The sequence below is a fragment of the Anser cygnoides genome, chromosome 26 (assembly GCF_040182565.1).
Source record: "Anser cygnoides isolate HZ-2024a breed goose chromosome 26, Taihu_goose_T2T_genome, whole genome shotgun sequence".
Classification (NCBI taxonomy): Eukaryota; Metazoa; Chordata; class Aves; order Anseriformes; family Anatidae; genus Anser; species Anser cygnoides.
In genome coordinates, this window is record NC_089898.1 from 6,141,942 (window position 1) to 6,165,880 (window position 23,939).

At 56.2% G+C, this 23,939-nt stretch overlaps 1 protein-coding gene across 3 annotated transcripts; it reads right to left on the minus strand.

Moving 5' to 3' along the window:
- TET3 (tet methylcytosine dioxygenase 3) lies at positions 1-23,793 on the minus strand. 3 transcript variants are annotated; one of them, XM_066983405.1, is made up of 10 exons: positions 23,713-23,793; positions 9,757-11,770; positions 6,810-6,900; positions 6,356-6,449; positions 5,542-5,750; positions 5,203-5,353; positions 4,635-4,724; positions 4,379-4,516; positions 3,509-3,845; positions 1-3,100 (listed from the first exon to the last, which is right to left on the minus strand). In XM_066983405.1, exons 2-10 carry the CDS (start codon positions 11,723-11,725, stop codon positions 1,338-1,340), a joined length of 4,842 nt encoding a protein of 1,613 aa, XP_066839506.1. In that variant the 5' UTR covers positions 11,726-11,770; positions 23,713-23,793; the 3' UTR covers positions 1-1,337. The 3 variants fall into 3 exon arrangements, with proteins under 3 accessions (XP_066839506.1, XP_066839507.1, XP_047911019.1); XM_066983406.1 differs by lacking the exon at positions 23,713-23,793 and adding an exon at positions 18,809-21,161; XM_048055062.2 differs by lacking the exon at positions 23,713-23,793 and adding an exon at positions 15,016-18,787.
- Positions 23,794-23,939: the final 146 nt, after the last annotated feature.

Sequence of the window (23,939 nt, forward strand, 5' to 3'; positions counted from 1 at the left end):
TTGTTTGAAAAGCACCACGTGGTTGTTGTTGGTTTTTTGTTGCTGTTGTTTTTTTGTTCTGTTATTTTGTTTGTTTGTTTGTTTTTGCGGGAAGAACGGTGATCCATAGGAAGGAGAGATGATGGCACCTGGGGAGAGAATAGTGCCACGCTCAAGCAGTGCTTGCCACCAAGCTGGCTCGCTCAGAGAGGCCACTTGCATGCACAATGAGACTGGCACGTTTGGAGAGTCAAGTCTTGGATTCACTCTTCCCAGAGCCGATCACACAGAGAAAGTCCCCCAGAGAGTGAAAGCACCAGACTTTAGCAACAGTGATGTACAGAGAGCAACACTAGCTATTCACAGTTCTGTGGTTTTTTTTTTCTGTTTTTTTGTTTGTTTGTTTGTTTTTTATTCCAATTGGCTCCTTGGAGGTGCAGCCACCGCTGAGCTGCTCCTCTTCTCCTTGGGGCCACTGGCAAAGGAGCCCCCAGATCTGAGCATAAGCATAGCTCCCCGGGAACAGCGTCCTCACCTCGGTGCTCTGAGCCCAGAGGTGTCCTGAAGTCTCCAGTGCCAGAAAAAGCGCCATCCTGGCAGAGCCAAGCTCGCCAGCACCAAAAAGCCAGACGTGAGCGCACCATTCCAGGACGTACTGCCTGCGAGTGGGCCTCCCGTATCTGTAAGAAAGAACTCCTCGAGTTGCAAAATAAGTATTGTAGGTCCTTGGAAAAAAATAAAATCAGATGTTCAGTGTGTCCAGCTGATGTTAAAGCACATGTTTCCAGGTGACTCTCAGATGCAATCCCTGCTAGTCTCCATGCGTGGGAGCTGGAGAGATTCACCTCTTGCTTTGTCAAGCTGGTTTGGTGTTTGGGTTGTTTCCTGGGTATTTTTTTGTTGTTGTTTGTTTGTTTGTTTGTTTATGTTTGCTTCTTTTTTGAAGATCACCTTTGTCGTTGTTGTTGGAGTAAAACAAAAAAATTCCAATAAATATGTTTTAAGTGGAATTAAAAACTTCTCCTTTGTGAAAGGACGCTATAAACTTCTCTCTCCATTCTTGCAGTGCACAAGGATAGATTAAAAAAACACAGAGATATAAATATTAGATTACCAAAAAATGCCAAAGAGCATTGTTCCTTTGTTTTTTCCCTACTCCTCACCAAGTGCAGCTTTCCATTGGCTTGCACCCGAGTTGGTTTCATTTTTTCCAAGCATGTGTTGGGTTTATTTTGTCTTTTTTGTGTTTTTTTTTTTTTCTTCTCCCCCATGCCTGAGGAGAAAGCACCACGAAGCAACACCAGTGCTCCAGTGCTGCTGACTTTGAGGTAAGATGGGCTGTGGCAGCTGCCTCCGCCTCAGATCCAGCGGCTGTAGGGGCCTGTCACCTTGGTGTAGGCATAGGAGGACACAGTGATGGCGGAGTTGGTGGGGATAGCCACCGCCTGCCGCGTGGGGACCAAGTCCCTCCTCTCCTTGCTGGGCGCCTCGGCTGCCAATGCGCCACCCCACTTGCGCTTTTTGGCGAAGGCCTTGGCGTCCTGCTGGAGACCGAGGCGTGCGGCCTCCTCCTGCCGGGCACGGGCGCGCTCAGCCAGCTGCTTCATCTTGGCCTCCCACAGTGCCAAGCCGTGGTTGGGCTGGTTCAAGTTCTTGTGTTGGTAGAAAACCAGGGAGATGCGGGTGGGGTGGCATCGATTGGGCTTCTTCAGCGGAGTGGTGGCGTGCAGCTCACGGCGGGCACATTCTATGAGGATGGAGCCATGGGCAGGCGCCACAGCCACACCGCCAATGTTCTCATCCAGGAAGTTGTGCTCACTGTCTGACCACTCCTCCTCCTCTTCCTCCTCTTCCTCCTCTTCCTCCTCCTTCACCGCCTTCTCTGGCAGCTCCTCGATGACCTCCTCCAGGCCAAAAGGATCCCACGGCTTCTCCTGTCGGGACCCCACCGCACCCTTCTCACGCACTGCCGCCTCCCACGCCTTTTCAGGCAGCCCTGGGATGGACGCCGGTGTCCTCTGCTCCTCCACCTTGGCTGAGCCCCATGGTTCCTCAGGGAAGCTGGGCAGCCCTGGCAGGGCCGAGCTGAAGCCCAGCGGCCCCAGCTCCCAGCTCTTCTCCCGCAGGGTTGGGGTGCCTGCACTCGCCAGCACTGCCTCGCCCAGCTTGCAGGGGCTCCATGGTTTTGGCAGCAAGCTAGAGCCACACGCTGCTGCTGCTTCTCCTGACAGGACATCGGGCCACTGCTTCTCTGGCAGCGGCAAGCGCACGGCAGCATCAAAGGCGCTCAGCTTGTCTCGTTCACCTGAGCCTGCGGGGCTGGCGCCTGGCACCAGGCTGCTCCACGAGCTCTCTGCCGTACTAGTCCTCTCGGGAGAAGATGCACCTCGGGACGCTTTGTATGGGCTCCAATGCTGCTCTGGGCCCCCGCCACATGCTGGCACAGGGACGGCTGGTAGGGCCAGGCCAGTGCCGGGTACAGTCGCTGCTGCACTGGGAAAGGGCTCAATGCTGGGTGGGGGGTCCAAGGGCTCCTGCTTGATGGCCCTGCTGCCAAAACAGTTCTGTGCAAATGGCGGTGCCTCCTCTGAGCCCGTGCTAGTCCTGTGCACCCCAGCCACTGCCTTCTGCTGGCTGGCATACCGGCTGGCCCGCTCATAGGTGCGCTGGTGATGGTTTTTGCTCCGGACACTGTGTGGGATGGGCTCAGGGAAATCTGTGTTCCTGTAGGTGTGGTTGAGGTTCTCCTGCAATGCCTGGATGTTGGGCTTCTTCTCGTAGGTGTTGTTCACCCAGCTCTCACTCCTCTCAGTTGCCCCATAATTCAGAAACTGCGAGGGGAACACGTGGTTGCTGGAAAAACCATAATACCCAAAGGAGGGAAGCGTGAACTTTGAATGAAACCCATTCACAGAAGGCAGATTGGGCTGTGCATAGTAGGAATGGTAAGAGTAAACACTGTTCATGCTGTAAGGGTCGGAGGGCCGGCAGCTCCCCAGCACCGAGTAGCTCTCCACCACCGCATTGCCGTTGTACTTGAAAGCGTTGTAATGGCTCTGTGGCTCCACCTTGATGGAAGGTTTCAGCGGCTGTGGGGGGATCCCACTTTTCAACGCCATACCTGTGGGCACAGCACACACAGCCACTGTGACCAGCTGGCTGAGGAGGCCATCAGCAGGGACCAAGGACCCCAGGCCCCAGAAAAATCAGTCAGTCTCAAAAATCCAACACCAATGGGCTTGCTGGCCAAGCACAGAGCTCAGCTGTGACTAGCATCACTCAGTGTGCTGGCAGCAATTCATACCCATGAGCTGAGCTGCAGCAAGAGTGCAGGTACCCCAAAAGCCATGGTGCAAATGCAGGCACCACAGTATGAACCAGTAATGCCAGCCCGCACTCAGTGCCACTCATGCAACCTCTGGCCCAAGAAAGCCCCCAACCACTACCCCCCAGAAGCCACAGGGGAACATCCCCTCACATGCTTTCTGGACAGCTTAGGGCCATGGGACCTCAGCTCTGTTCCCATTACCTGCATTTTGTTGGAGTGTGGGAAGTTCAAGCGCTTCCTGCTTGATCTTCTCTGGTGTCATCAGCTTCTCTTTCTGCAGCTTCTTCTTCTCTGCGGCAGCTTTCTTTGCTTCCAGCTGCCTCTGCCGACAGGACTTGGCAGGTTCAGGTAGCTTGCGGACCTCACGGGGGAAAGATGTGAGCACCTGGATGGCCCCACTGCCCACCTTCGCGTTTTGGTTCTCCTCGCTGCCAAACTCGTCTGTGCTGGACATCTTGTAGAGGGGGAGGACGTGCAGCTGTTCATCTTCGGGGATCTTCCCTACCACGCGATTGTCTTCTTTTGTCAGCGTGCAGACCTGGGGGGAGCACAGGGTGCCATGAGTGTCCAGGACTGCCAAACCCTTGAGATGCTAATGAATGCAGCCCAAGGGGGACAAGGGCAAAATCCCCTCCTCAACACAAATCCATACCAGCCTGATGGCTTCCCAGGCTTCCACTGGTGCACCCCCCCCAGCCCACACCACTCCCCAGATGCTGATTGGAAACCTCCCATGGGGTTTGGGTCAGACAAGAGCAAACATACAGTTCTGATTAGTGCTTTGCTTTCATCTAGCAGGGATAGCTTCAGCACCCCACAGATGTGAGTGTTTTCATTTGAGGGTCCTTTCTGCTTCCTTAAGCAATTTCAACGTCAAAAAGGGCATTGCTCCATGAGTGCAAACACCGAGGACCAGCCACCAGAGTCATGCAGGTAGGAAGGGGGGTGACAGAGGCTCAGATATCTCCACTCCGAAGCGCTCCCTGTGGGGTCCAGCTGGATGTCGAGCAGCTCAAAAAGGCAGCAGTGAATGGGGAACCATCCCGAAAACCAATGCCAGCGCCTGCTTACCACTGTGCAGCCATTGTAGAGGTTATGCTGATCTTTGTGAGCATGAGCACAGAAGTCCATGCATGCTGTCACCCCTGAAAACGGCCTCCCCTCCTTCAAGCCCAGCCGGCAATCTATTGCGACATCCTCGTTGGTAACCTAGAGAAAGAAAGAAAGGGCTCCAGTTGCCTGAAATCTGTGCACCACCACCCCACTCCTGTTTCTGATGACTGGCAGGTTGTGGAGACCACAAGAGGATGAGTAAGTGACCAGATACCTGGTTTTGGTAGGCCTGTGGTGCCAGCCTTTTGTAAAGTGGAGCAACCTCAGTGGCCAAATCCTGAAAGCTTTTCCGGAGCAGCTCTTCCTACAAGAGGGAAGAGAAAGCATTGATGCACAGGAGGACATCACTCAAGGGTTTCAGCAGTGGGGATGCAATTAGGGGTGGAGCCCCTGTACACCACCTTGTGTCCAACTCTTTCTGCTACGTCTGCCATCATGCAAAGAGCACGGCCCAAATTTCTGGTGACATCTTGGCTATTCAACCTCCAACCAAAGTCTCTTGTGCTTTTGCTTGCTCAGCCCAAGAGCCCTCTGCCATCTCCCTGGGGTTTCTAGAGAGACCCCATTTGTGTCACCCTGTAATGGCTCTTGGCAGCAAAGTCCTGGGACGTCAGTGAGGGCCTTACCAGGTCAGATTGACTTTCTTTTCCCCACCATTTCATCAAAAATAGCACAAGGTACCCTGTTTTCATGCTTTCTCCTTGCCAAATTTGGAGCCACGGTTAAAAGGAACCCGCTCTCCCTACCCCCCACTACTGCTCCACTCTGCCTGTGTCACCCACCTCTTTGGGATTGTCCCCCACCAGCCTGAATTTCCGCGGAGTTTTGCTTCGGGCATATTTGCAGCCATTAAAATACATGCTCCAAGAGCAGCCGAAGGAGAAGGAAGCGCCGCAGGTATTGGGGTCCTTGCCTTGGCACGCACAAGTCCGGCTGCAGGAGGGACATTGAGAAGGAGCATCAGCTGCTGGCACAGTGAGAGCAGCCCCTTCTGGGAATGCGACACGAGCCTGGGTGGAGTGTAGGCAGTTCCTCCACTGGTTTTAGAAATAGGGGAGGGACACCTCGGTTGCCATTCCACCCACTTCCCCAAGCCGGCATGTTGGCATGGTGGCACTTACTCATCGTTCAAGCCACAGCGACGGCTGGTGGGGTTGCCATACTTGGTGAGGGTGTCAGTGAGCTCCTGGTATAGCGTGTCACCCAGAGTGCGGGGAATGCCCTCCCAGGCCAGGATCAAGATGATGATTACAGCATTCTGGCAGTGATGGCCGGCCCGGTGACGCACCAAGCACAGCAGCTTCTCCTCTTGGTTGTGTCTCCGGATCACCTGGAAAACAGCCAGGCCAAATCAGACTGCCCTGAGAGGAAATGTTTCCCAGGATGGGGGGCAAGAAGGCCCCCAAAAGTGGGTGCCGGCTACCTTTGTATCATCCCTCAGAGATTTGGGCAGCAGAGCTGTGAGTGCTCCCATGGTTACATCCTTCCCCGTGGGTTTTGGGGTGCCAGGGGGACACGCTGCCAGCCTGACCCTGAGGATGTGCCATTCAGTGGGTGCCACTGGGCAAGTGTGGGAAGCCCTGCAGAGTTTTCTTGGGGGTGGCTGCAGCTTTTCCTTTCTCTTTGGCTGCTGCAGCTCAAGCATCTTGCCCTGGCCTCCCATGGCCACCACCAGGGGGGACCTCCTTGTCCCCAGGCAGAGAGGGGACAGAAAGGGAGAAACAGTGAGTGTAGTGATAGGACAAGTAGTAATGGCTTTAAAAAACTCCTTATTTTTTTTTTAACAGTCCCCCAGACATGAATTTGATTTAGTGGCACTGATGAAGTGTGACGCGCAGGCCCAGGGACCCCTAAGACAGCATTAAGCGGTGCCATCCAGGCACCCCTTCTGCTACACTGGTGCCTTGAGGAGGCCTGGGGGCCATAGGCACTCACCCACTTGGCGATGGGGCAGCCCCGGGAGCTCTTCCCCTCCTTCCCAGTGTAGATGACCTTCTCAATGCGGATGGCCTTGCCCTTCTCACCGTACCTGCCAGGGAGACGCACATTAGCTGCACACACCCTGGCGAGGACCAAGACGCACTCACAGGGCCACATGCAACCTCACAGGCCCTGCTCACCCCCATGCAATCCACCAAAGGGACTCCTACCATCATGAGTACCCACATGCCTGCACAGGCTCCCACCAGCACCTACAAGCACGCACTTGACCTCATGAGGACACACGTGTGCCCACAGAGCCCCATGCACCCTCACAAGGCCCCACACACCTTCTCGAGCCCTCCCCTTGCCCTCAGGAAACCCCCAAAGCCCTCTCTGATGGCTCCGGGTCCTCAACATCAGAACTCCCCTTTGTCTGCAAGGGGTTGGGGTGGGATGGGGCCCTTACCGCTCCTCCATCAGCTCCCGGATGGATGCCACAGTGGGCCCCGAGCCCAGGTGGGTGTAGTACGGCCCCTCATCCTTCTCCACAATTTGCTCTGCAGGAAAAGGGAAGAGGGGAGGGGGAGACAGAGGTTTTGGGGCTTGCATGTCCACAGGGGGCTCTGACCCCATGGATGCCAAATTCACTCAGATGAAGCACTTCTGCACCAAAAATCAAGCACTTCCCCACTAAGGGAGCCTAAGCAGGCACCCTTGCTTGCAATTGCAATATATGGCATTGAGTGTTTTAGGACTGGGGAAGTTTTAGTCTAGATTTATAGCTCCCCTGCACCCCCAAGGCAGCCCGGGATGTTGGCAAGCACTGGTGCCAAAACCTCCATACTCCTCCTCCTTATAGGTGCTTCTGCAGCAGAAGAGGAGGACAATGGGGTCCTTCCTTTTGGGGTGAAAATCACTGCAAAACCCATTTGGGGATAGCCCCAGCTACGTTCCATCCCCCAGCAAGGAGCAACTTGAGCTACTGCATACAACAGAGAGGGGTGAAGCCCTGAGAGAGGCCAAAAACTACAAAAATCCTGCATAGTTAATTGATAAACTTGTTTTTAATGAGAGAGGAGTGAGTCTCCGTTTCTGACCCTTCTTTCAACGCAGGCAAAGGAGCCAAGCTTTCCACCATGCAGTGTTTTCCCTGCAGCAGGGGCTGAGACACGTGGGGAGGGAGGACAGGCAGGAGGGAGGTTTCATCACACATGGGAGGGCTGAAATGACGGCAGGATTTCAACAGGATCTGATTTTTGAAGCCTTGTAGGGCAAACCACTTAATTGCCCAGGTGCTTCCCACCACCACGTCTCTCCTTGCTGCCCCCTGGCATGGGGGATTTGCTTGGGCCACCCGAGCACGCTGCGTTCTGAAGAGAAGTGATGAGCTGCAGCGGCCACTTCGGCACACAAACCCTCGGACCCCCTCTGCTCACTGCCCACCTGCTCCCATGATGTTCACCCACCTGGCCCCGCACACTGCAACTGGACCAGCCGGATGCTATCGAAACCACCCCAAGGTAATTTTAGGGCTGAAAACTGCTGCCACCTGCTGTCTGGATTGCCTGGAGGATGTGGGGGTGCTCTGGGTTGGCTGAGCCTGTGCAAGGCAGGAGCTGCTCAACAGGGGAGAGGCAGAAGCAAGCGCACACTACCGCAGAAGGATGCTTGGGCTACAGCCCGCAAGCAACACAGCCCCAGCAGCAAACCCCCTCGGGGCTTTTACGGCATGGAGGTGCCAGATGGGGAACTAAAGGATGCTCCGGGCAGCTGCAGCAGCACAAGGGTCAGTCCCCAGAGCACAGGGATGCTCCAGCACCGCTGGGTCAGATGCATCCGGCACGGCGGGCTGGGGCTGGTCTGTCTTTCCATCCCTCGGCTCTCAGCCCCATGATTTTCATTCCTGTCATGTCTAACTGGCTTGGCGCCAGGGCTAGGAGAAAGCAGGGCTCAGCTGGGCTGCAGCTGTCCAGACAGAGATCAATACAGGACACGCAGCGAAAGCTGATTTTATTACAGTGTCTAACAGCACAGACACCTAATAAAGCACCAAGCCCCGACTCCTACTTAATTGCTTTCTCTCACAGCTTTTCCTTGAGAAAATGGGGAAAGGTAGAGGCGGGAAATCCCCCCCCACCCCCCAAACCTCTAAACCACACTGAAAAAGAAAAGCAACGCAAACCTTTCCTGGCAATGGAAGTAAAACTCCAAGTTAAGTTTGATCAGCTCCAGAAAAGCCTTTCATTTGCTCAGTGTCATTTGGGCTAATTACTGCTGCCATTTACAAGCAAATAAATAAATAATCATATGCCTCGCTAATAAAGTGCAGCTTGTGCTTGGCCCAAGGCCACCTCTCTCAGTAGCACAGGGGCTTGGTTTTCCCGCACCCACTGACCCCAAATCCTTGCCTTGCTCCTCCCAGTTTAAATTTGGAGGGAGAAGATCCAGCTCCCTGCACTTGTGGAGAAGGGGACAGTGGAAGGAGATGGACTGCAGAGACCAAGCGGGAACTCTCCAATACTTCCTGCAAAGTCTAACAAATGCCAGCAAAAAAAAAAAACCAACACCAAACCCAGAGTTTTGTGTCTTTCAACACATCCTGGCAGGGACAGCAACCGAAAGAAACAGCGTCCTGGCAGCAAATATGGCCCCTAAAACAGCACAAGCCGAGAAGAGACGCTCTTACTTCGAGTAACCCACTCCAGCTAATTCAGCTTAAAATAGCAGTAAGAACAGGGCAATGTTCTATGCAGGTTGGTGGTGCTGGGGCAAGCATGTGCCCCTTCGTGGGATTTAGCTGAGCGACTAAGCACAGATAAAATCAACAAGGCTTTGGTTTTGCTGCTCTTCCAGCCTGCGCCAGCACAACCAAGTCAAACACCACCACAGTAATGCCACGCTCACTTGGCTTTGGCCACCTCACCACAAAAAAAAGAGAGAAGAAGAGAAAGACCAAATGTACCCCACAACCAAAGCATGAGGTCTCTGCAGCCTTGGGGTTTTGCCGTAAAAACAAAATCCACACAAAGCTGCAAAGCAGTCTCAGTCCTCCCCAGTCACAGACACTGTTGGGGTTGGATGAGACCAAAATACCCATCTCCCATTTAGGAGCAAACCCAGGAGCAAATCTTGGTGTGGTTTTTTTTCAAGTTTGGACCCCAAGATATTGTCTGTGTGGGTATGTTGATCCTAGGACAAAACAGGTGGTGCAAAACAGGAGCAGGAATAAGCACAAAGCCAAAAAGAGCGACATCCCCAACCCTTAACAAAAAACCCACTGTTTTCCTGGCATTGTGGCATCACTCTGTTACTTATCCAGGGGAATACCACCCTGCAAACCCCAAATCCCACTCTGGACAGCTTGAACTGTGCTTGCCATTGCCCCAAGCCCCCCAGCACAGCTGCTTGCTCACCGACACAGTCACAAGTGGGGAACTCTGCCTGTGCGCGCTTGGCTGGGGTGTCCAACAGGCTCTTGGTTGGCGTGTCCAGGTATTTCAGTGGTGACTCCAGGAAACCGCTGAGGGTTGGCGTCAGTGGCACCTCGTCCTTGGTGGGTGTCCCCTCTGCCTCATCAGTGTTTTGGCTCTCCTCAGAGTAAAAGCACGTGGTTGACACCACGGTGATAGCACCAGAAGACTCAATTTTGATCTGCTTGGGGGACCGTGCAGAAAAGGTATGCTCCAAAAGCGGTCCCTTCCCTGGTGAAAGTGAAAAGCTTTTGGAGACAGGTTGGGGAGAGCTGCCAGAGGCCAAGGTGGTGGTGCTGGCAGTGGGGGGCACTTGTGAGGCTGGTGCCGGACCCCCCCGCAGCTCAGCTGTCCCAGGAGGCTGCAGGTTGAAGTTCTCCCCAAATTCAGCCTCAAACTGCCGGATGAGCTCTTCCAGCTTGTCATCCACTACAATGGGGGCTGGTGGGGCAGACAGCGCTTCTTCTGAGCCAGACGAGCTTGGTGTCATCGGCAGGTGGCTTTGGGGGCCCCCCCCAGGGGCACCCCTTTCCTGAGAATTGGGAGTGGTGGGCAGGGGTAGTGCAAGAGACTGCTGGAGCGGGAAGGCAGGTGGTGGCGGCTCGGTTTGCATCTCTTCAGCTGGGGGCTCAGCAGGGGCCCGAAACCCCTCCAGGCTGATTTGCCAAAGGGGCAGGAAGAGCGGCTGTGAGTCTTTCTGCTTGGGCTTCTTGATCTGCACTTGCTTGCGGGCTGGCTTTTCGGGCTGCGTTTTCTTCTTTTTCTCTTTGGCCTGCTTTTCAAAGGGTTTGGGTGGCCCAGCCAGGGCACCGGGTGCCCACCAGCCAGGCGGCCGCTCTGGGGTGGGCACGGCTAGGCTCTGCTCAAGGAAAAGGCTGCGCTTGTGATGGAGATGCTGCTGCAGGACCAGCTGCGTCTTCTTGTGCAAATTGGGCTCCTGTGGCAGCGGTGGCACGCGGGGGCCGCTTGTCGCATCCTTGGCAAGTGCTCGTTCGGGGGGCTTCAACGCCACTGTTGCGGGGGCTTTGCCAGCCTCGGGCTGCTTGAAAGCTGCCTTGATATAGTCAGTATTGCCCAGAAGCTGCTCCAGCTCTGCCATGGGGTCTCCGGTCCCTGCCGGAGGCACCGTGCCAAAAAGTGGCTCTGGTGAGGCACCAGGCTGCGTGAGGAAGCGGGGCCCCGGCTCTGGTGGGACAAGGGGCCCAGGGGGCGGCGGGGCTGGGGGTTGCCCATCACCACTGGGTTGCGGGAGCGCGGCTGAGAGCTGCGTTAGGGCTTCGATGGCGATGGCTGTTTGCAGGCTGATGTTCTTCTCCTTGGCGATGTTCAGTGCACTTTGGGAAAAGGGGAGGCCGTCCGATGGGCATGGCTCAGCGGTCTCAAGCACCGGTTGGGGAACAATAGCACCTTTCTCAGGGGGTGGTGGGGAGGCCGGCACCGGCTCCTCGCCCAGAGCCGACTTGATCTTCTGCTCCAGCCACTCCAGGTAGTCGGGGCACTCAGGGCCATCACAGTTGCAGTTGGGGGGCTTCATGCCATGCTTGGCCAAGGCAAGGGCAGCCTTGAGGGCATGCAGGTCCTCTCCCCGTGGCATACCGTCCTGCGGCGCCAGCACCTCACTCAGCCCTCCCCTGCTCATCTCGGTGTCAAACTTCTTGTACAGCAGCGAGGGAGAGTCCAGGGGAGGCAGCCGGTAGGAGGACACAGCCTCAGCCACTGCCGAGAAGGCCACCAGGTTTCTGGCATCCTCCAGATGGGCTTTGCCAGCAGTGGCCGGCTGGCCAGGCAGCCAGCTGCTCGGCTCCATCAGTGTGCTGCCCCCCACCTCTGGCTGGCCCCCATTCTCCAGGCTGAGCCCGTTGCCCTCATTCAGCTTTCTTTCTTCGACATAGTTAATCAGCCCTTCTTCCATTTGGCCTCTTCTGGGGCCATCAACTGGGTCGCCCCCCGAACCTGTCTGAGAATGGGGAGAGTGGAAAGGTGTAAGCACCCCTTGCAACAGTCAACATGCGCCCAATTTCCCCCTTCCACCCCTGCAACTTTTGTCTTTCACCCATTTTACCACAGAGCCCCACAGCCTGAAATGCAGCCGCTTCTTTTCACCCCCCACGCACCCCTCCCGGCCCCATGCCACCCACGTCTCCCACCACCCGCCACCCAGTTTCAAAATTGCTCATGGGATGTTTCGGTATTTCCACCACCTGCGGAGTGTGTGATGAGACAGGGTGTATGGGAGGGCGTCCCGCTCCCAGCTCTGTTTTCAGGAGGTCCAGCCCTGCTGATGCATTCCTTGGGACCCCCTTCACAGCGCCATGGGATCGTGGGGCTTCACCTCACTTTACCCACTCCTTACAGTGGGGATGAAGCTGTTGCAAAGCATTCTGCTCTGCTTGCATCCAGACGGAGCAAAGACCAGCAGGCTCAGGATGAGCTCCTTCATCCCCTGCAAATGTAGCACTGAGCATTGGATAAGGTCACTGCAGCTCCAGGGCTCAGCAATGAAGTCAGCAATGGGGCACTGAGCCCCAGTACTGCTGAAGGATGCATCATGGAGAGAAGGTTGGGGGGAACTGGGCCCATGTGTGAAGCAAATATCCTGTCTGGGAGCGTTTCACCTGGAGAAGCCATCCTCCGCCACAGAAAGAAGCTGCCAAGTTGTCCGTGCCAGTGGCAGGGGCAGCATGGGGACAATTTCACCTCGAATAACCCAAACCCATGCCAGCACAGCTGGCCAGACCCCAGCAACACGGAGCAACAGCACCAGCATCCAGAAAACCACCCTTGTGCCGCCTGCCAGAGGTGCCCACCCGGAGACAAACCAGCCACATCCAGGGAGCCCATCTTCCTGGTGCCAGGGCTCACACATCCTGGTTAAGACCCTACAAGTGCTTTGCAAGAAGCAGGGAGGCATTTCTGCACTCGGTGGTTTCTCCCCCCTCAGTTAATGCCAGGGAGGACTGGGTGCAGTACATTTAGCAGTTTGCTGGTAACGGGAAAGCTTCCTGAAAGTTAAAAATATAGCAAAGCTCACTAGGAAAAAAAAAAAATGGACAAACTAAGCAAAGGCTTCAGGCAGAACTTCTTGCCTCCAGCACTGTCTCCAAAGGAAGGACCTACAGCCCTGATGCTCCAGGAGACCCCAAAGTACAGCTCTGGCGTGTGAACAAGCTGTCAGTGGTGAGGAGCTTCATTTAACCCTTCCAATGCCAGCCCCGCAGCTTTCACATGAGCAGTCTACAGGCAGAGATGAAGAGCAACATGTGCGCGTAAGCATGGCTGGTTTCGACACAGATAAGAACACTGCTGACTGCAGCAAAACCAAGGAGCAACCACTCCCTGCACGATTTAAGACTTCGCTGCCCCAAAAATCCCCCCCAGGGAGAAAACCTGGGGGGCAGAACTCATGGGCAGCACAAATCAGCACAGTGTGGGTGCAAATTGGCGCTGCCCCTCTCTTGGCATGGGGCATACCCCCAGGGTGCCACTGCTTTCAAGGGGCTCTAGTGCCGTCCCCTCGCTGGTGATGGGGACTTGGAGCTTGGAGCCACGAGCAAAGGGACCGGTCCATCAGGTCAGGGAGCAAATGCATTGCTGCTCATTTGCAGGGTGGGGACATGCTGCCTCCACGCCCTGTGCCAAGTAACATGGTGCGAGGAAGACACAGCCTTGTCCGTCCTTCCCACGCTGCCGCCCCAGCCAAGGTTTTTCCCAAGCAGTACACAGTGGCAAGGAGAAAACGTTATGAAACCCCCTCAAAGTGGGAACGCTCATGCCCTGAAGCGTCCCTGGTGACGCCAGCCCGCAGAAATGGTGTAAAACCTGTTTAGCTCTGGGCGTGGAGCGAACGTTGGCCCCAAGGGTTTTCTGGGGGTACCAGGTGGATGTGGGCACGGGAAGACCCATAAAACAGCTGGGGACGCTTCTAATGCACCCCAAATGTGGATGTCCCTGAAGCTGCTGTCACCAGCCATGCACTACATCCATCACTACATCAGTGAGCGAAGGAACCAGCCTTGGGGTAAACCTCCCAAGGCATCAGGGCCAGCCGCAAAGAGAGATAAGGAGCTTCCCCACCCTGCCTGGATCCCCAGACCTTGCCAAATCCTCCTCTATAACTGGTTTCACAGGGAAGCCCTGTCTCAAACCTGCCCTCATCCAGATGGAGCTTCAGAATCTTTTCCCCCTGCATCCATCCCTCAGGCATCACCTCCACCTGCCCCAAAGCTGGCAGGACGCTCATACCCCTTGGTGTAAAAGCCACAGCAAAGCCACTGGGTCAGGATGGGACAGCAGCTTGGGCTGCCCTTACACTGTCCCTGCCACCACACTGCTCCATCCAATAAATCAGGTTCCTGAATCAGGTTGGGGATGCAGGAAAAAAAGTTCATCCTGCAAATGCATGGCAAAACCCATCCTGTAAGCACTGAGCCAGTGCTGCATCTTGTGGTGCTCCCAAAGGGTTAATCCAAGAGCTGCCACCATCCCCAAATCCATGGGGAAAAAATACATTTTTTTTTTCCTGGCTCTCCCACACGGCTCCTTTTGTTCCCAGCGCCACCGGGGTGCAGGGCAAGCACAGTGGGAGCTGCATTTATGGCCCTGTGGGATTTTCATCCCGAAAACCAACAACAACAACCCAGCCCCAACTCACTCCAGCAGCAGACGAGGAAATCCATCCATTCATCAGCGCTGTTTGCACCTATTCCTCCGCCACACTGCCCACTTCCCCACGGAAAGCAATGCCTGCCCAAACCTCCATCCGCCTGCCCCGGGAAATAATAAAAGCTGGGGGGGGGGGAGGGGGGGAGGATTAAAATAAAGAGAAGAGCAAGCCTTTTGGTTCAGATTAGCTCAGTTGTTTGGCTACTGCACAGTCCGTCTTGGATCCTTGGTGTTTTGTAAAAGGGTGAAAACCCCTCTGAGGAAGAAAATAATTATCTTTTGTTTTGTTTTGTTTTTCCCCCTTTTTTAATTTTTTCCTTCTGTTTTAAATGCCTTCAACAGAGGGGGGAAAAAAAAAAAAAAGAAAGCAACAACAACAAGCAGCGGCAACCACACCACACAACACACACAGAGCCCTGCTTGGATGCTTTCCAGCCTGGGCTGCGCTCCCTAGGACTGGTCTGCAGCCATCGGTACCCGCGCGGCGGGGGCACGGTGCCGGCGAGCAGGGCTGGCACGGCCGGGGCACGAGGCACTTACGTCTGCGGGGCGGGCGGTGAGGCCGGCAGCGGCGATGGCACCGGGGAGGGAAGGCGCAACGAGTTTTTCAGCCTCAGCCGCCCCAGCCCTCCCCGCCCCCTGCAAACAGCTGGAGGAGCCATTAGCCCCAGCGCCGCGCGCACGTACGGACGGACGGACGGACGGATGGATGGCAGAGGGCTGCGCGCTCGCCCGAAAGCACCCCGACATCTTGGCCTGGGCCCAAAGGGTGCCTTGGTAGGGGGGGTCCCACCCCTCCAGCCCCTCTAGAGATCCTGCAGCCCAACACATGCAGTCACCCATACATTCAGCAACCTATGTATATCCTGCAGCCCTACACAACCTTCAGCCCTGTATATCCAGCCATCTTATAGGTCCTGCAGCCCTATCGACCCTGCAGCCCCCTATATATCAAGTGACACGGTGTGATCAGCAACCTTTTACATCCAGCACTCCTATGGATCCTGCAACCTTGTATATTCAGCAAATTGTTATATCCAGCAATATGCATATCCAGCAGACCTATATATCTGGCAACCCTACACATCCAGCAACCTTATACATACGGTGAATTGTTATATTCAACAACCTATACAATCTGCGGACCTGTATAACCTGCAACCCTATATATTCAGCAACACCACAGGTCTTGCAGCCCTATGTGACCTCCAACCCTATATATCAGGCAACCCTATATATCCAGCAGCTTGTTATATCCAGAAAGCTATATATCCCGCAGACTTACATACCCGACAAGCCTACACATCCAGCAGCCCTATACATCCTGCAAATCTGTATGTCTTGCAAAAAAAAATAAATATATATATATATATACACGCAGCAACACTATACACCCAACAGCCCTATATATCCAGCAACTTCTTACTGAGACAAGGTGACCAGGTGCAGTGCTATAGCCACTGTGCGGGACAGAAGCATAGCCACCCCAGAGCAGATTTGGCACATGTTGGCAGGATCTGTCCCAGCAGGGAATGTCACAGGCAACATCTGTCCACAGTTGGAACGTGCTGCCCCATCACCCTGCCACCCCAGCCATCTCAGGGGACAAGCCAGGATCTGCCTGTCCAGAGGGACAGACAGCGATCCCTCTACCTATCCTGCCTGCCCTGGCAAAGCCAGAGCTGCTTCAAAACTGCTTTTTCTCCTTTTTTCTTTTTTTTTTTTTTTTAAATCCTCCCTCTTTTTCAAAATATTATTTTAAACATCCCCACGGCCCTATAAGAAAAATTAAATGAAAGCACCCCATACAAGCAGGCAGGCCTTCCTGCCATGTTCCTGCTTGTCCTAAATCACGCGCTGCCGCCTCCAAACCACATGTTTAGGAAAAAAACAACAACCCAACAACAGGCAAAGAACCGGTTTTAAATCCCTTGCGCTTGAAAAACACCCATAGGGCCCATCCAGCCCCTTGAATTTGTGCTGAAGTAGTAATCCTCTATATGGATATTTTGGGTATTTATTAAATCCGCCTTGCCTCAATGTATTTTGCAAGGGCTGGGCTTAGTTGGGGAGAGACTGGAGCAGCTCAGTGCATGCTTTGCTTTGTCCCACTGCAAATTACTCTCTTGTAAGTGGAGGATTTAGGAGATGGAGATGTGGGTGACCTGGATGCCAAGGGTGCATCAGGTGCAGGGGGGAAATGCAACACTGAAATCACCATCAGCCAGGGCACAGCGGGGTTTTTGGGAGGTCAGTGGGAGCCGCCAAGAGACAGCAGCCAGGGCCGGCCAAGAGGCAGGCGGCTGCTTGGCTGCCAGCCCTGTGCTGCGCTCATGGTTTTCCTCCACTGGCAGCCAGCCCTGGGATCCTCTGGGCTCAGGGGCACCGTGGGGGCCCCCATGTGATGGTGAAGCCCAGGGCGGGCGAACGTCCCTGAGCGCAGGCAACCCTACAATAACAAAGCACATGGCTGCTGTCACTAAAGGGCTTTCCTCTGTTTGCATGGTACAGCTGCAGACCCACGAGCACCCTCAGGGAAGGGCATGCCGCTGAAATTACACCCTGGGGAGAGACATGCTGGAGACCTGTGCTGCTCCGCCGGACGCAGAAAGTCACTGAATGCCACCGTGCTACCAGTGGGGGATGCTGGAGAGGAGCCCAGTGGCGTGGATGCCCTAAGCGGATGCAACACTCCCAGGAAAAGCAAATTGGCGAGCTCACAGAGCCGTGCTGTGCCCGTGGGAGCCCCTCCCGGCGTACTCCCAGCACCGGCTTGCTTGTTTTCCAAGCTGTTTCCATGGCCCCGTCTGACCCCGGCGCTGGGTTTGAGCTGCTCACTCCTGTCCTCATTTAGCCCAGAGGAAAGCCAGAGCTGCGCCGAGGCTGGGGGCACGGGGCTGATTTGTGCCACAGGAAGCCACATTAGAGCCCATCCCTGCTTTGCATGATCCCCTTGGGAACCCCCAGAGCCGCAATCCTGCTCTAGATGGCACTGGGACAACCATTCCCCCCCTTTTCCATCTCACAGGGGGAAAAAGCCAAATCAATGCAATATATTCACTCCTGGCTGCTGCTGCATCGGCATCAGGAGCTTGCAATGGAGATGGGGGATTTTTTTCCACGTGGAAATTTCCCCATCCTCCCCGTTGGGGCTCCAGGAAAAGGGTTTTCCCAGCCAAGCCAAACTATGACCAATGGGAAAGCACCATGGCCTTCCAAAGCAAAAGGGAAAGATGGGAAAAAGTGGCTATTTTGGAGCAGGAGCTGCCCAGCTGCAGTATCCTTAATGTGTGGAGCGAGGGAGAGGTGACTGCTCGGATACAGCAGCTCCTCCAAAATCACCCCAACCAGGAATGGCTGTACGCCAACATCTGTTGTTAATCCATCCTGGATGCCTTTCAAAGCTGGGATGGAAAATTCATACCCCTGCACGCAAGCAGCCCAGGGTCCCACTCCAGCCAGGCAACGCGGGACACCTGCAGCGTGGCACCAAGCCCTGGTATAACGGTGTGGGATGCTCAGCCCCAGGACAGGATGCTCGGCCCCACCGCAAGGATGCTTGGCACAGCAGCGTATCAGCTTTCCAGGAGCTGCATGGTTAAGCCACGGCTAGCATTCCCATCACAGCCTTGAGCCAGGAGCAAGCATATGGCAAAGGGAGGGGGAATGGTTTGCCAGGCTGCACCAGGCTGCTCTGGCCGGCGGGGAAGGAGGGAGGGGAGAAGAGCTCTTTAAAGAGAAAAAGAGGGAAAAAAAAAAAAAAAACAGCGCTATTTTTGTTTCTTGGAGCATCTTTGCTCCAACACAGCTGACTCCTCTCGTGCAGGCGTTCAGCTACCAGATTGGCACCGGGTCTGGCCAGGCAATGCCAAAACGCTGGCTAGCGGCAAGCAGTGCTCCAATAGGGAAGGCAGAGGGGAAGGGGGAAGGGGAAATGGGAAGGGGAAGGGGTAAGCAGAAGCGCAGAAGTGCCTTGGGCCCAGCTGAGCATCTTGCCCATGCTAACAGCACTTTGCCATCCCACCCAAGCCACCCACGTGGGGCTGGGTGACTTTTTGCTGCCGCTCATCAATGCCACTGTCTGTGGCAGGACGGGGATCAGTGCCCTCCCACCCCCTACCACCAACAACCCAGTGGGGAAATTTCCCCCTTGCCCAATTACTTTGCATTGCAAGCAGGGTGCAGAAACTGGCCAGCTTTCAAGAACTGGTAGTCGCAGTGCAAAGCTGCCCTGCACCCATATTGTCAGGGCTCTGCATGCTGTTTGGAGCAGGGGGTCCTGCACTGTGCTGTTGGTGCTTGGCTCCCCAAATCCCACCCTGTCCCACCATACCTGGGGGATGCACAGCCCCGGCCCTGCTCCTTGCTCCGTGAAACCAGTCAGCAGCCTGAGCTTTCAGCAGAGGAGGAAGAGGAGGAGGAGGAGGAGGAGGAGAAGGAGGAGGAGGAGGAACATGTGTGTGGCAAGCTCAAACATGTCGGCAGCGTTGATGGCTGGCGGGCAGGAGCCAGGAGACGAGTGGGAGCCTGGCCCTGCCCAGTCTGGGTGCAGGGAAAGCGCCGGCTCCACCAGCCGGTTTCACTGCTGCGACCAGTCCCCAACGGGGAAAAGTACCTGGGGAGAAACTGAGTCTGGGGCAGGCTCGGCATCACCCAACGCAGTGCATCGGCAGTGCCTCGCTTCCTTCAAGCCACTTTTCCAGCCCCTGTGACTCACCCTGAAATGACACCAACGCTGCCCTGGGTGCCCCACTGGGGCCAGGGAGGTCCCGAAACCCTGAAGCGGATGTGACGGGGACCAAGTCACGTCCAGGAAGAGCCTCTTGGGGTCGCATCCTGCTCCGCCTGCTGGTGCGGGGACATGGGGACAGCCGCTTCCCCTTTCACCACCCGCCCCAGCTTCAGGCTGAAATCCTCCTTCATGAAAGCATGGGGTGGAAGCACAGAAAGAGGCTCTGCGTTTTCCTGTTTTGCTCCAACCCCTGTAGCGCACACAGCCAAAGCAAAGCCCGGCAGTGCAGGGCAGCTGCCACCCCCAAAGGGGACATCATGATGGCCACATCCCTTCACAAACCATCCTCCCTAGCCAAGGCTGACAAGCAGTTATTTCCCCATACTCACCCCAGCATGGCGGACGGGAGCCAGCACCACTGCACAGACGAGTCCCCAGACAGGGGAAGGAATAAAACCTCCCACCAAAAAGTTAATTAGGGTCTAGCAGACTGAGCCCCTTCTCTGCCCTATGTATGGGCTCAGGCATGTGCTCAGAGTCAGACCCGACGTCTCTCTCCTAAAAGCAATGTTGAAGCAAGATCACTTGTGAAAGGCAAGCAGGAGTGGAGAAGCACCCCGAAGTGCAGCCTCTCCATACAAGAATGCATTTGCATCACGTTCTTTCTGTCCGCTCCCGATCAGCACTGGCACAACTCTTTTGCAGCATGCTGCACAAAAGCCCCTTTTTTCCTACCAAAAAATGTCAGCCCCCTCCCACCCCAGCTGCCTCCTGGGGTCTGCAGTGCTGCTGAGTCAGCACCGACACTGCTGAGTCACCACTGCCACATCAGCCAGCAATGAGCTCAGCTGCGGGGGCTCCAGCATCTCTGTGCACGCTGTTGGAGCGGCCAACGCTCTGTCCCACGACAGGCAGAACATGTGGCTCTGACCACAGCCAGGCAGGTGACACCAGCACTCGCATTTCAGCTGGGAGAAACTTTGCCCAGGTCCAAAATCACAAGGTCTGGCATTGCACATGTGCAGTCCCATGATCTGGAGGCTGGGGCTGCCATCCTCTTCAAAAACACCCCACCGCGGATGACGCCTAAGTGGGGGTAAACAGATGTGGCATCACAGCCACCACTGAGCTTTCCTCATCTTGGTCATCCTTTTCCACCACCGAAAAAGGGAAGGGAAAAAAATACCAAATTTCTATTTTTTTTTTCCTCTGCTGGGGTCATCAGCACCAAGGGGGAAGCGCAGACACCGCCTCCAGATTCACTGGCCTGCGCTCCCTGGCGCTGGTGACGGTGCTGATGACTCACGGGAAGGGAGGGGGAAAGCAACGTGTGCACGGGGCCGTAATGTTTGTAAACCTAAAAAAAGCCATGTGCGGGCAGGCAGCGTGCTCTGGCCGGGAGCACCAGCTGCCAGCGGCTCGGAGAGGCTGAGGCTGCAGGCAAGGAGCCTGGGGACAGGCAAGAAAGAGGCAGCAGGTGCCTCTGTGCATGCATCGTCAAGAGGAGAGTTAGCCCCACTCTCCCACCGCGATGGCTTTAATTGTGATAGGTTTGATTGCAACAAATTTAAACGCAGAGGCTTTAAATGCAAGTGCTCTAATTGCAATGCCAGACGGGGCTTCGAAGAGGCTTGGGGTCTTTAAAGCATTTTGCCCTCTTGCCTCTCGACCTCCTCCTGCACCCCATTGCCTTCTGGCACAGGATTTGTGTTGGCCTATGGCTTCCTGCTCCCTCTGCCCATACGGGAGTGACGAGCTGCTCTGGGGACCATGGTGGCTGTGGCCATGCCACCAGCAGTCACAAGCACTGCAGCCTGGTGAGCTGGAGCTGAGCCTTCCAGACATTACACAGCATCCCCAAGCCTCCACGCTGACGACTGCAGTAATTAGAACTTGCTCCAATCAATTTTTTACAGCGTTTGGAGGGCTTGGAGTGGGTTGGTCTCCCCCCCACACCCCATTCCCCCCAACCCCCCCTCTGCCTCATTTGGCTGCATTGGAAATTGCAGCGTTGGGAGCTCCCGGTCTCCAACTCCACCATTCGACAGCAAAACCTCATTTAATCTAAAAGATGCAGCGAGTAGATGTGCAGAAGAGCTTTTTTTTTTTTTTTTTTTCCTAAGAACTGCCATTTTAACTGAAGCAAACAAACACACTGCATCGTCGCCAGGACAGGATCACCTATGACATCGCAGCAGAAATGCACCTGTGGTCCCGTTGCTGTGCATCCCTCACCCATGCAGGGATGGGGCTGGCTGGGAAAGCGCGGCTCTCAGTGCTGGCACTGGCGTGATAGGCAGATGTGGAGCAGGGACAGAGCCGCTCACAGTTGTTTCACCTCCAGCCTCTTCCCATTTCATTTCATCTCCTCATCTCCCCTTGGATCCTAGCCCAGGGAAGGGGGGGGGGGCACAGAAGTTCTTTTATCCTCTAAAAAAAAAAAAAAAGAAGGGGGGGGGGTCTGGCACCCTCTTGCACCAATCTCAAAGCAGAGATGAAAGAGGCAACAGAGCCCCAAGAGTGGCACGGAAGGGGTGGCACTTGGAGTGCCCCCGTCAGTCACCCAGACTGCAGTGGGGACAGTGCATGGACCATGACAGAAAGCATTGGCACTGTTGTCCAATTAGAAAAGTGCACAAGACCACAGCGTGCATGGGCAGGGAATGGAGATTCCGGTGCTGCAGGTATGGGGGGACCTCAGCACACACACACAGGCAGGAGGACTGAGGTACAGGTACACGTACACGTGGGTACACGGTACACGTGGGCAGTGGACCAGGGACCCTGATGCCTGAGGGCACTGGGGTTGTTTAGTCTGGAGAAGAGAGGCTCAGGGCAGACCTTATTGCTCTCTGCAGCTACCTGAAAGGAAGGTTTAGTGGATGACGTTGGTGGTAGGGGGATGGTTGGACCAGACGATCTCGGAGGGCTTTTCCAGCCTTAATGATTCTATGCCATAGGGTTGGGGACCGGGGACCCTGATGCTACAGAAATGGGGAGCAGGGATCCTGGCATGCAGAGTCAGGCAACAAGGGACGGCAATGCCATAGGGATGGAGACACCAGTGCACACAACCAGGGGACCAAGGACACTGATGCAGTGGGGATGGGAACCAGGGAACTCTGGCACACATCAAAAAGGGATTGGAACACCAGTGCTGTGGGGATAGGGAGCAGGGATCTCAATGCCGTGGGTCTAGGGACCAGAGAGCCCAGCAAACGCAGGCTGGGGACTGGGGATCCTGATGCTACAGTGACAGGGACCAGGAACCCCACCTCATGCACGCAGGGGACCGGGAACCAGGACCCCCAGCCATGGGGAAAGATTGCTCCCAGTGTGCCAGGGACAGCCCATGAAAGGCTCTTTAGGGTGCAGACCACAGCACAACCACATGTCCTAGACGCATCGTGCCGATGCCCCACCACCCCTGTATCTGGCAGGGCTGGGAAAGCCCAACCTAACAATGCCTAACAGGGGAGGTGCTGGTGTACATTTTGATTTCCCAAGGTCCCAGCAGCTCCTCCTCTGAGTCACCTCTCCCCATAGTTACCTGCAATAACGGCTCCAGGTAGAGAATCCAGGAGAAAGAAAAAAAAACCAACAACAAAAAAACATGTCACAGTGAATTAGGTTCCAAAGGGCAGCACTGAGGATGTTTATGGGGCCACCACAACCACCTGCGAGGACTCTGCCCCCAGGCTGCCCGTCCTTCCCCAGCACGACACGACCACACCAGCACCCACCGGGTGCCCACAGGCACTGATGCAGACCGTCCCAGCACATGGTGCTGACGGCACTCACCAGCGGGACCGGAGGCTTGGGCAGCCCCGTTGGGGGCTGTCCCCCAGCGCCACCAGCATCTGCTGCCACAGAATCACACAGCACCGCTTAGGTTGGAAGAGACCTCCAAGACCACCCGGTCCAACCTCTGACCTAACGCTACCAAGCCCCCCGCCAAACCACATCGCTCAGCTCTCCGTCTTTGGAAGCCCACCAGGGACGGTGACCCCACCGCTTCCCCGGGGCCAGTCGGAGCCAGCGCTGCTGCCGGCGCCGCGATGACCCGAGGGGCGGCGGAGGGAAACCCACGTTGTGCTCCCCACGTCCCGTCCCGTCCCCCCGGCAGCCCCGCGGCCGGGGAGGCGAGGCCGGGCCCCCGGCCCCTCACGGCGAGGGCTGACAGCAGCCACCGGCGGCGTGACGGCGGCGTGACGTCACACCAGCCCCCCGCTCCCGGCCCTTGTTGCCACCGCCGGCCGAGCTCGCGGATGGACTCGGGGGGGGGGGGGGGGAGGAATAATTTAAAAAAAATAATAAATAAATAAAAAGCAGAAAATCGTTGTTTTTCCGGGGAGGGGGGGTGGGGGTGACCGGGGCAGACCACGCACGTGGGGGCCCCGCGGGAGGCAGCCGACGCGGGGGTGCCCGCCCCCGCCCCGCGCTGCCCCCCGGCCGCAGCCGCGCCGCCCCCGCCCCGACCTCGGCGGGCCCCGGCCGCTCCCTACCTCGCCCCGCCGCTGCCCCTGCCGCTACGAGGCGGCCATCTTGTGCGGCGCTGCGCCCGCCCCGGCGCGGGGGGGGGGCGGGGGCCCCGCCTCCGGCCCGCCGCGCGGCCCCGGCCGGGAGGGAGCTCCGGTGCCGCGGCCCCCGCGCCCTCCGCCGGCAGCGCCGCGCCCCGGGGCGGGGGGGGGCGGCCGGGCGAGGAGCTCCCCGCGGGGCCCCTCCGCGAGGC